This window comes from Bos taurus, chromosome 3 (assembly GCF_002263795.3).
Source record: "Bos taurus isolate L1 Dominette 01449 registration number 42190680 breed Hereford chromosome 3, ARS-UCD2.0, whole genome shotgun sequence".
Taxonomy (NCBI): Eukaryota; Metazoa; Chordata; class Mammalia; order Artiodactyla; family Bovidae; genus Bos; species Bos taurus.
Genome location: NC_037330.1, coordinates 92,779,806 through 92,790,843, shown reverse-complemented (window position 1 = coordinate 92,790,843; position 11,038 = coordinate 92,779,806). Strand labels below are relative to the sequence as shown.

Sequence of the window (11,038 nt, the reverse complement as noted above, 5' to 3'; positions counted from 1 at the left end):
TACAAGACTCTTTAAAATAAACAGTATCAATTACAATCATGTTAACTGAAGAGAAGAGCCATTATTGAAGGTAGGAAATTCAGGACTCTGTGGAAGAAGCAGCCGTATCTAAAGCTGGGACTCAGATATGACTATCAACCAGCCCCTTTGTGGTTAGTCAAACTGGTGATTCCTCAGCACTGTAACTTTTTTATAAACTTCTGCTTATGATGATGCAGAACTTCTTAAACATAAACATCCAAATGTTTCAGTGTAGGGAAGGAAGGGGTCTACTATGGCCTCATCCTTCTTTGACTTCCAGCTTTTCAATTTTACATATTACTTTTTAAATAACAATATAAATAAATTTGACACACATATATGTATATATTCAGCAGCCTAAGAAGTAATCAGCCATCAACCCAAATAAAACAAACCTATCAATTTGCCTGAATTTCCAAGCATGAAATAAATAAAGCTCTGTTGGAATTTACCTACATAAATTGAGACTTTGAGGGGAAGAGAGAAATAAACTAGTCTTTTTCTCTTATTTGTTTACTGTATAAACCCTAGGGTTTCTGCATCTTATAAGATGACTATGGATTTAAAAGATTTATGGTTGTTTATTAACATTCTCAAAGCAGTATGCAAATTCACATCACCTTGGGTATACTTTGCCCCAAAGTTATGAGTAAAAATGGAAGCATTTTGCCATTAAAAAGGCTAAAATAAATGAATTCAAATGGTTGTCTTTGAATAGGATTTTCCTTTAAACCATTAATAGGAAAATGAAGAGATCTTGAGTGGTCAAGCATGAAATGTAAATAAGAGTAGTTTTCATGTTTAGGCCTTATCAGCTGATGGCACCTGATGTTAAAATTTAAATTTGATAATGCAGAAAATGACCTTATAATTTGCAGTATCATGAAAGAATGCAGTTTGTGCCCAGATTTTTTGACAGTAGTATTGAAACCATGATTTTTAAGTAACATTTTCAAATGACAAGGTCAGTGAAAAAATTAGACATTCTGAATTAAGTGGAGTCAGAAAAAGAACTTGTCTGTGTGTTCATTTATGGGACCATATTTTTTAAATCAAAAATTAAGATACAGGCTGTTAGAGCAAAGCAGAGACAAACCTAGATCTCTTTAAACGGATTGAAATAACAGTGACATTCTTAAAGGGTCAAATAGTACAGGAAACATATACTTCTGCCCTCTTAAGATGAGTAATATATTTCTTCAAAGCAGGAAAAAAACTTTACAAACATCTTTTCAGCTTTCCAGTGTATAATCAGCCTCAGAATGGCAACCATTTCCTATTGTCAGGTAGCTAGTGAGAAATGCAAAGCACACCTGCAACCAGAGGCTCAGGAAGTTCAAGGTGGACACCAGGCCTTGGCTCTCACTTCTACCATTCTGTTACCAGAAACAGAAAACTTCAGAGAAAGGACAATTAAAAATGCACACATTTCAGCCAGGTATTAACCATAACTACGCCCTTAAAGGTAATGATTAATCCTATGATGACAAGTTTTTTTTTTTTTTTCCCTTTCTTTCTTTCTTTTTGGGACCTAAGCAGGGGGGAAAAAAGACCTCAGGGTGTCACAAATTTCTATCAAACAAGAAAACAAATTAGCTTAGCAGTCTTGGGAAAACTATGAAGTTGTGGCAGCTTTACAGGTGTCCCAAGATTTGGGTTGCTTTACAGGAATAACTAAATTCATGGCACAATTAAGTACTGGTTCAAGCTCATGCTAAAATGTCCTAAGTCCCTTTTACTTTAAATCATTCCAAGTATGCTTTTCTTTGGAAGGCATCAACTGCAACATGCCACTTCCAGAGATGCATTCCTATACCAGCAAGACTTAAAAAATGGGAATTACTCTAAAGGCACACCCTTGAGCAACCATCACACTGCACTGAGCTCCTGAGAATATTCTGGAAGCATCACTGTGAACAGTTGCTTCTCTGTAGGGGAGAAAAGTGAAATTAAGCAGAAGCAGCAGCTTCTGTATGAAGAAACACGGTTTGACACTTGGAATCCTTTTCTACTGCAACAGGTTTACCAACAGCTACGTTCCTCTGGAGTTTTGAATATGTGGATCCTTGAGTATCATTCTGCCTTTTTTTTTTTTTTGAAATTACGAAATACCTTCCGTCCTTCTGTATACCGTACGGCGGGAAGAGAAAGTTTGGAAATTAAATACCTAACACTGCAGCTAACCCAGATGATATACATGCAATAGCATTACTTGAAGAACTTATTCAACCCAATCCTTTGCATCTTGTTAACCAAGGCACAGAACCTTTCCAAATTTTGCACCAAAAAAAAAAAAAAAAAAGAGAGAATGCAAGGGTCTTGCTGCAGCTCCTGGGATGCACTGAACACCGCCTTGTTACAAGTGTATCCAAAGTTCCCAGCACCGGGGACTTGGGGAAAATGTTTCTGTTTCACTGTCCCTGAAGCTTTCAGAGGAGACGGTTGTGCTATGAATGCAGACCTTACAGAGCAGGCCAGCAAGATGCTTCGTACCCCCAAGTGCTCGCGGTGCCGGAACCACGGCTTCCTGGTACCAGTCAAGGGCCACGCGGGCAAGTGCCGCTGGAAGCAGTGCACCTGTAAGAAGTGCTTCTTGATCACTGAGCGCCAGAGGATCATGGCTGCACAAAAGATGCTCAAGAAGCAGGCCTCTGGAGAGGAGCAGGAGGTGGCCCTGTGCGCACAGGGAACCCAGCTGGCCTCCGGGGGCGCGGCTGGCAACCCAGGCCCAAGCTTCTGCCCGCTGCCTCCGCTTGTCCCTTTGGGAGACGCGCAGCCGGGCCCTTCGGGCCAAGCAGCCACCTGCTTCCCTGAGAGGCCCCCGCGGGGCCGGAGCCCCAACCCGAGTGCCTTCCAGCTGGTTCTGGGCGGCCACAACGGCGGCCACGTGGGCCTGAGCGAACAAGCAGCCAGGGCCAGGGCCAGTTCTCTGGAGCCCCAGCTGGCGGCGGAGGCCGCCGGCCGGGGCGACCCCAGCTGCCTGGAGCTGCTCAGGCCGCCGCGGCCTGTGCCCAGCCCGCCGTTCACCAACTTCGGTAAGATTCTCGGGGCCCCGAGCCTTTGTCCCGCTGTTGGTTCCTCTCCAGGTTGCCACCTCCCCGCTTCCCCGACTCTGGCGTCCCAGGCCAGCCGCGGGTATGGGCCCTTGGGGTGGGGGTGGGAAAATGCTTTCTAGAGGGAATCTTGCTTTGGGATACCTTTTTCTGAGTAGGCATTTGGGTTTGGTGCCTTTTTGCAAGAAGGTAAAAGGAGAGAAAGGAATGGGTGGTTCTGAGGGGGTAATTTTTAAAAATATTTAGCTGTAGTCTCTGCTTTTCCATTTTGGGAGGAAAAAAAAGATGGCCGCAAAAAAAAAAAAAAAAAAAAATGGCCCCCAGGCCGCTTAGCTGAGGCTCCTCCTCCCAAAAGAGAGGATCTCGGGAGAGGGGCCATATTGCGCCTGCGCACCTCTTCCCACCCCTTTCTGGTGCTGGAGGCTCCTCCCCCAGAACGTCCTCGTAGGTGGGCCAGCGCCTTATGACTGCGCCTGTGTCCCTCCGCCCACCCCTCCCTCATCTTTTGTGCCCTAGACGGCTTGCTCTTCAGCCGTGCTCTGGCCCAATGGGTGTGTATGTGCGTTCTTCCCACCTGTTTCCCAGGCATGGATGGGAATGAGACCTCTTTTCTGCTCCCTACAAGAAAAGTCTATTGAGGCGTTGTTGGTGTTTTTTCTCTCCTCCCTCCACATGCATAAATTACATTGTCCCCTAGGTATTGTAACTTTCACTATTATAATTTCAAGTCACATGTAGGTTTGAGACTTTTTAAAAGGGGCTCATTTGGGGTGCAGACACATGTTTTCTTGGTTTTCTCTACGGCAATGTGGTAGAAAGAGCACAAGTCTGAGTCAGGACGCTGAGGGGCAGCTCACTTGGTAATTAGGCAGGCTCCTTTTGTGACAGCCTCTCCCCTCTGTAGGCTAAGGGGATTGGCCTGATGCTCTCCGAAGGCCAGTTCTGCCTTCTGGGACGTTCTAGGAAAATACAGGTCCCTAGAGAACTAGATGAGGAAGACAGATCTGAAAAGCAGTTTTAGAAGAAGGATACCTTTCTATGGATATGGAGCCTTTCTTTGTTCCATGGACTGAGCACTGTGTGCCCAGCACTAGTGATGAAAAGGTGAAGGAGGGTGAGTCAGATTCCTTGCCTTCAAGGATCTTGTCCTTGTGAAAGAAAAGGACAGCACAGATTGGTATATCGAGAACTCTAATAAGTGGTTTAGCTGTGGTTTGAAGGAAGATCAGGAGCTGATACTGAGGATTCAAGAAGGCAAAATGGGGTTAGGAGAAAAAGCCTTCCAAGCAGAGGGGACAGCATCTGCAGAGGCCCCGAGGTGGAGGAGGAAGAAGGCACTACTAGTTACCAGACAGTGAGGCTGGAGTGAAGGTGGGAACCCAGCCTGCGTGGGCTTCATGGCTGGGCCAAGGACTTTTGCTGAGGCCAGTAGAACATGGTTAAGGGTTTAAAAAGCAGGGAGGATCAAAAGCATAATGGATGGGGGAGTTGTCTGTGAATGGATATGAGTGTTTATTTATACTGCTACCTTCAGACAACATGGTACCCTTTTTCCTGGCTTCATGTATTTTTAACACTTCCCTCATTGCATGTCTTTTCAGGGCTCCCTCTGAGCATCAACTCAGATTCTGTGGTGCGGTCTGAGTGCCTGGAGAGAGAACCTCCCAAGCTGTACCCCAGCTGCTCCAGCACAGACCCCTGCCGCCCTTTTCCTCTGGGCTACCAGGATGCATCCCCAAGTGTGGGGATCCCTCTGCAGCAGAGTTTCCAGCACCTGTCCTATAGCCACTACCAGGGAGGAGGCTTGGTGAGTCCCATTCCTGATATTTTCGAAGTTCCTCCCTATTTCAGCTGCCCTGGCTGCTTTAACAGACTTTCTCCCAGGCAGCCAGCCACTGTGCTCACTCTGTACCAGGACATGGGCAGTGGGTGGAAGGATACAGCATTGACCTTGTGTGCTGTGCACCTCTGGGAATGCACGTGTGAACAAGTTGGCCTGGGCTGTGGCGTGGGTAAGAGACTCTGGGAGCTCAGGCAAAAAGGAATGCAGACACATCTCAGATAAACCTGGGGAACAGCCACACGGGAACCTGAGTGACCACCAGCCTTGATCCATGGAATGCCAGTCAATACTAGGTACCAGATAGGAAATAGCACTTTCCTGGAGCCACAAAGTATGGCTGCAAAAGTATGACCCACTTGAGATGGCAGAGGGCTTTCAAGAGGATAGGGCACTTAAGCTTAGTCATGAAAAATATGGGGACTTCCCCCAAACACTGGTCACCTTAGGAGATATTTGTTGGAAAAAAATGGGTGAAATTTAATCATTTTATAAGGTCAGTGACCAGTTACTAACTGGTGTGCTCTTTGAGCCTAGAGTTTTGAGTTCTGGAAGCTCTGGATATATGAGTCATGTGAGATGTGGGTCAGGTGACCAGCTTTTGCAGCATTGGTTGCCAGCTCCTTCCATCCTTCTCCCTTTTGGCAACCCCAGAGGGCCATCAGAACTGCAGAATAGCGAGAGGCCTGGGTGACCAGTCCTGACTTTGGCCCATAAGGCTGGACCTGTGAGGGAGTTGACTGAGATGCAGCTCACGTTCAGGGAGGTGTAGACTGCTGTTACTTTTACTTTCTTCCTTAGCTACAAGCCCAACCCCATGTGTTACAGAGATGCTGCCTTGGGTGGAGGGTAGAGAAGAATGAGTAGAGAGCAGGCTGCTTTGGTCTAATGTGGAAAGTAAGAGAAGGGACCAAAGCTTGGCGTTAATGTACTGAAGTCATGCACTGCTCCTGCTTCTCTGCAGCAGCATCTCCTCTGATCCAGATATTCTAAAGTTTTATTCAGAAATCATTTTCCATTCATTCAAGGGGGAAAAGTTTGAACACCACTGGTCTTGATAATTTGCAGGGTGCCTACTGGCCCTTATGTAAGCCCTCGAGGTACATGTTATTTCCTCTTTGTAGAGCAGAGGAAAAACGCTCAGAGGAGTAACAGATTTGTCCAGGGTCACGAAAGTGGGGAGCAAGGGACTGGGATTCAGATTACTCAACTGGTCAGTGACAGAGTCAGGACAGAGGTCTAGAACAAACATGACCCTGACTCTCACCATCCCGCTGCCCTGCCTGAAATTGAGGGTGGGGTGCTGGCCACCCCATTGCAGCCCAGGGAGAACACAGCATCTCTAGCCTCCACACAAAGAGAGGGGTCTTGGCCAAATGGAGCACACACCCACCGTCTGCTCGCACAGAAGCCTGGGGCCTGGCGTCCAGGGCAGGGCTCTGATTGACAGGCCTGCCAGACGGCCTTTGTTAGGAGTGTGATCTCAGTTGGTTTATCTGGGCCTGAGCTGCCACCACTAGCCCCAGGCAGGAGCTGTGATCCAGGGAGAGACTTGGCTGAGCAGCTTGGAATTAAAGACTAATAATCCCCCTTCCTACCCCCTTCACGTCTGGATAGGGGATCACCCATTCATTTGTGAAGCTGTTTCAAACCCAAGAGCCTATGAGTTGCTTCATCCTTGTCCCGCTGCCCCTGCCCAGCCTCCCAAATACTCCCTGAGCCGCCTTCTCTCCCTGTCCTGTCCCACCTGCTGCTTCTGTGCTCCCTCTTTTCTCTTCCCACAAAAGAGCACAGGCCTGGAATCAGACAGACCTAGAGACCAATCCTACCTTTGCTGCTTACTCTCCACATGGCCTGGGCATGTCACCGAACCTCTGAGGACCTTGCTCAGGTTCTTAGTCTTTAGCACGGGGGTAAGAGTTTTATATCCTCAGGCTGTTGATAGATTCTAGCCGTAAGGTATGGATGCATATAAAGTGTCTGGTCTGTGACATGGTGGGTGCTCAAAAGTGGGCTGTCTTCCCTGCCTTGTGGTCAAATTAAGTTAGGACGTGCTGGCTTAATGTAAGCAGATTTAATAGGCTCATGTGTAAGTCATCGATGTGGGGGCAGTTTTCAGGGCTTCTCAAACTCCCTGGACAAAGAACACTTCTAAGAGCACTTAAAAATATCTTGTGGGACACGGGATTTCTTTGGCACACAGCCTGTGAAGTGCTGCTCTGGAGTACCTGGATGGAAGAGTAAATAATAAGACTTACCCCTGAAATTTATGATTTTCTATTACATTCATGTCCTTCTCAGTTAAGCTCTGAGCTGTGTGGTCATCACCCTTCCACATCCCGTTCTTCCCGACATCTTGGGGTCCTGTGGTATGGGGTTAGCTTTCACCTTCTGAAGAAGGAACATAAACACAGAAGGGCTGAAGCCCCTTTTCCTGAGGTCACCTAGCTCCCCTTGCCTCAGAAACAGCTGCACTGCACTGTCTGGTTAGAATGGGGAGCCCACAGGCCAGTGATGCTGGAGTCTTAAGTATCCCATGTGCCAGAGGCGGGACCCCAAAGAGGTGGATGCTTTCAGACCCTTCTCCAGTGCAGAGCAGAGGAGTCAGGCCGACTTGGGATTCTGTTCTGCCTCTGCCGCTCCCCAGCTCTGGCCTGGGCCTGTACCTTCGTCTCACTGATGGTGGTTTTTGTCACTACGGTGAGGAAGGTTAATAGACCCTCCCTCCTAGGGTCGCAAGGATAGAATGAGGCTGTAGACATGCTGTTGCTCCCCAGGCTTCTCTGTGTTGTGTTTGTGCTCCTCCTCCCCTTCGATCAGCTGGCAGGTGTTTGCTGAACACCCTGTTCTGAGTATCCTGTGCTCCACTGTCGGGGCTGCAGAGATGAATCGCCGCCACAGGGAGCCCCCATTCAGGGGCGTGAGTGTGGGATCGGCCCCCTGGCTCGCCCTCTGCCCTCTGACCGTCTGCTGTGTGTGCCTCGCAGGTGGCGGAACCCGTGGGAGACTTCCAGCCGAGCTACTGCCCGCCGCTGGGGCAAGCGCCGCAGCCTCAGTTCCTCCCACCCGGCTTCCTCTCTGCGCTCCAGGTCCTCCTGCCGCCGCTGCCCCCGCCGCCTTCAGCAACCTTCTCGCTGACCATCCTGTCTGACACGGACAAGGAGAACACCGGTGAGTGAGGCCCCATCTTCCAGCTGCCGAGGGACACAGGAGGACTCTGGAGGACAGGGGTCCTATTATGAAGTGGACGTGGAGGGAAGGGAAATGGAGAACAGGATTTTCAATGTCCTGGGCCCTGGGGAAACTCCTTCCTGGCACCCCTCTCTAAATTCCATACATGAGCATCTAGGGGAGGTGAGTCCCCATTCTCAGGTGAGGAAACTGTGCTAGAACCCCGAGAGGGTCTCACATATGTACATGGCGCAGCTCGGATTTCAGCAGAAGTCTCTGTCTGGCTCCAGCTTCAATGCTGATTTCCTCACCTTAACAGTTCCTGTGGGCAAAGACGTGGAGAATGGCACGCATGTGGTGCCAAAAGACCAGAGGTGCCAGGCCTCTCTGGCTGGGGAAATAGCATGTGCTGAGCCTGTCTGGGGCTTGCTCAGGCCACTCTGGCCTTCACACCTCGGTCACTGGTGCACCGGGTGATCTTGGGCACTCACACCCTCCTCTGGGCCTCAGTCTTCTCACCTGTAAAGTGGGCCCTGTCACAGGGTTACTGTGAGGGTTTTCTTTTGAGGGCCGTTGAAGCTTTAAAAGTTCTAGGATTTTTTTTCCCCCTTTCAGTCCTCCCCTGAGGCTCCTTAAGAAAAGAAACCGAGGCCTGTTGTATGTCCGATGCCTAGATCTGTTAACTGGGGAAGTGGTACAGTGTGACTTGAAGTACGATGGCCCTGGTGCCGCACAGCCTGGGTATAATAAGTCCTGGCTCCAGCACTTGCCCACGGTGTGACCTCGGGCAAGTTCATTCACTCCTTGGTGCTTCAGTTTCAGTACCTGAAAGAGCAAACTAATTAAGGGTCCCTTCCTTCATGAGGCCATCCTGAGGATTAAACAAAACCTACAATGATGAAGGCATTGGTAAAAGATCATTCTCACTGTTGTCCCTAATCCCCATGCCAACCATGATGCTGCATGGTAGGCACCATCTAATGGACAGAAGGAGACGCTGAGGCTCAGAGCTGGGAGTAGCTCGCTTCCTGCCACCCAGCTTGTGACAAGCAGAGCTGGAGTCTGAACTTGAGTCTATATCCTCTGGCCAGGGCTAGAATCCCAGTCTCCTGACTCCTAGCAAATTAAAAGTAGGAATGGGAATAACTAATTCTCCATAGGGACTGGAAATGATGATGATGCCTTGTAGAAAACTTTTGTGTGAAAACAGGTGATTTCCCCTCTTTCTCAGTCCAGCCCCTCTTCTCTGTCCTTCACAGATGACCAGGATGTGGAGGGGCCGAGTGAGCCCAGCCAGCCATCGTCCCAGGAGGAGTCCAACAAGGCCCAGGCCCTCAGGCCGGCAGCGTGGGGCCTTGGTGGGGGGCGGGGGGGGCGGCGCTTGCAGCAATGATTTTCTTGTGTCTATTCAGTGATATGTAGGGAGGAATGATAGTGATAAGCGCAAGATGGCAGTTGATTCCCATTTCAAGATAGGAGGATGGAGTGTGGTTGCTAAGGTTCTCTCAAGCCTGAGACACGGGGCCTTGAAAAGGAACTCAGAGGATGAAGTCACCAGGGCGCGGCCAGAGCTCTGAGATGTGGGAGACTGGCGGGAGCTCACATTTCGGAATGAATTTAGCCGGCTCTGTGTTGATTGCTGTTAATCAGATTCACCCCTAGAGGCGGCCTTTGATTTCCTCAGGTCCTGCTCCAGGACTGAGGCACTGTCCTCCTTAGCCTCTGCTTCTGCCGCCTCTGTCTGGTCCCCAGCAGGAGGCAGCACAGACATCAGGCGTCCAGCACATCCAAGTGGATAGCAGGAGCAGCCAGGACCAGGGTGCTAGACAGGTTCTGCTACATCCTTTCTTACTGCTCTGTCCCCCCAGGGTCAGCCTGGGCCCCTTCTCTAGGGACTTTACTATCAAATATAAGCATTTTAGCCTCTGAGGTTGCTTCACTTTTTCCCCATGAAGTTTAAGCCATTATGGCATCATTTCTGGTTAAAAAAAAAAAAAAACTAATAAAGTTTGACTATTTCATGTTTTTAAAATGATTGCTAGCTTTAGAAACTAAGCTTTTTGTAAGTTCTCATGCAGTTCTCAGAGAATAGGATGGTGCTTCCAGATTACCTGTGGCATCAGTTTCTTCTCTGGGGACAGTTGACATTTGAAATAAAATGAACAGTGGAAATCCTTGTGGAAGGTGTATGCTTTCTTTAACTCTCTGTGGAATGCAGCCTCGGGAAGGGGAGGCGGTGGCTGGGATTCCTGGCCTGTCAGCCTGCTCTTTCTATGCACTTAGGCAAGACTTTCCCTTTATCTCAGTTATCAACTGAGAGGCTTGGGCAAGGCTGGTAGGTTTTTTACTATCGGTATTGTTGTTGTTATTCTTTTTCTATGGTTTTAAAATTTTTTAATTTATTTTTAATTGCAGGATAATTACAATATTGTGTTGTTTCTGCTGTGCATCAACGTTGATCAGCCGTAGGTATACGTATGTCCCTCCCTCTTGAGCCTCCCTCCCACCTCCCTGGTACTATTTTAAGCAGTAGAGACCTTTTAAGAAAATCTGATGCAGACACATGAAATGTAAAGATTTTCTCTAGTTTCTCTTCCCCAGCTCCTTGCATGGTCCCTGCAGAGTGACATGGTTTTAAAAAACCAGAACTTGATCCCATTTTGTTGTTTTAGAGTCCTGGTTCTCTTCCCTTGTTTTCACTTTCTCTGTCATTTAAAACACATCCTGCATCTCTGCTGGACTCAGAGCCTGGCACTCAGCTCTGCCCATGAGAAGCATGGAATCTGGTGTGGCAAATCGGACAATAGATAGTGGGATTGCGATGGGACAGAGAGAGGTAGAGGGGCTGTGGGTGGGGGAAAGGGTCAGAGAAAGCCTTCTGGAGAAGTTTGGGTTTTGACCGCGTCTTCAAGGGAAGAATGAGTTAGATTAAGGTAGGCACCCCCAGCAGCAG

At 48.6% G+C, this 11,038-nt stretch overlaps 1 protein-coding gene across 1 annotated transcript; it reads left to right on the top strand.

Moving 5' to 3' along the window:
• Positions 1-2,376: 2,376 nt before the first annotated feature.
• DMRTB1 (DMRT like family B with proline rich C-terminal 1) lies at positions 2,377-10,261 on the top strand. Its single transcript, XM_024989838.2, has 4 exons — positions 2,377-3,056; positions 4,676-4,881; positions 7,902-8,085; positions 9,345-10,261. The coding sequence occupies exons 1-4, from the start codon at positions 2,471-2,473 to the stop codon at positions 9,476-9,478; spliced, it is 1,110 nt and encodes a 369-aa protein (XP_024845606.1). The 5' UTR covers positions 2,377-2,470; the 3' UTR covers positions 9,479-10,261.
• Positions 10,262-11,038: the final 777 nt, after the last annotated feature.

Coding starts and splice junctions, on each gene's coding strand:
- DMRTB1 (XM_024989838.2), top strand. CDS start 2,471: ATGAATGCAGACCTTACAGAGCAGGCCAGCAAGATGCTTCGTACCCCC. Junction 3,057..4,675: donor CCCGCCGTTCACCAACTTCG/GTAAGATTCTCG, acceptor ATGTCTTTTCAG/GGCTCCCTCTGAGCATCAAC. Junction 4,882..7,901: donor ACTACCAGGGAGGAGGCTTG/GTGAGTCCCATT, acceptor TGTGCCTCGCAG/GTGGCGGAACCCGTGGGAGA.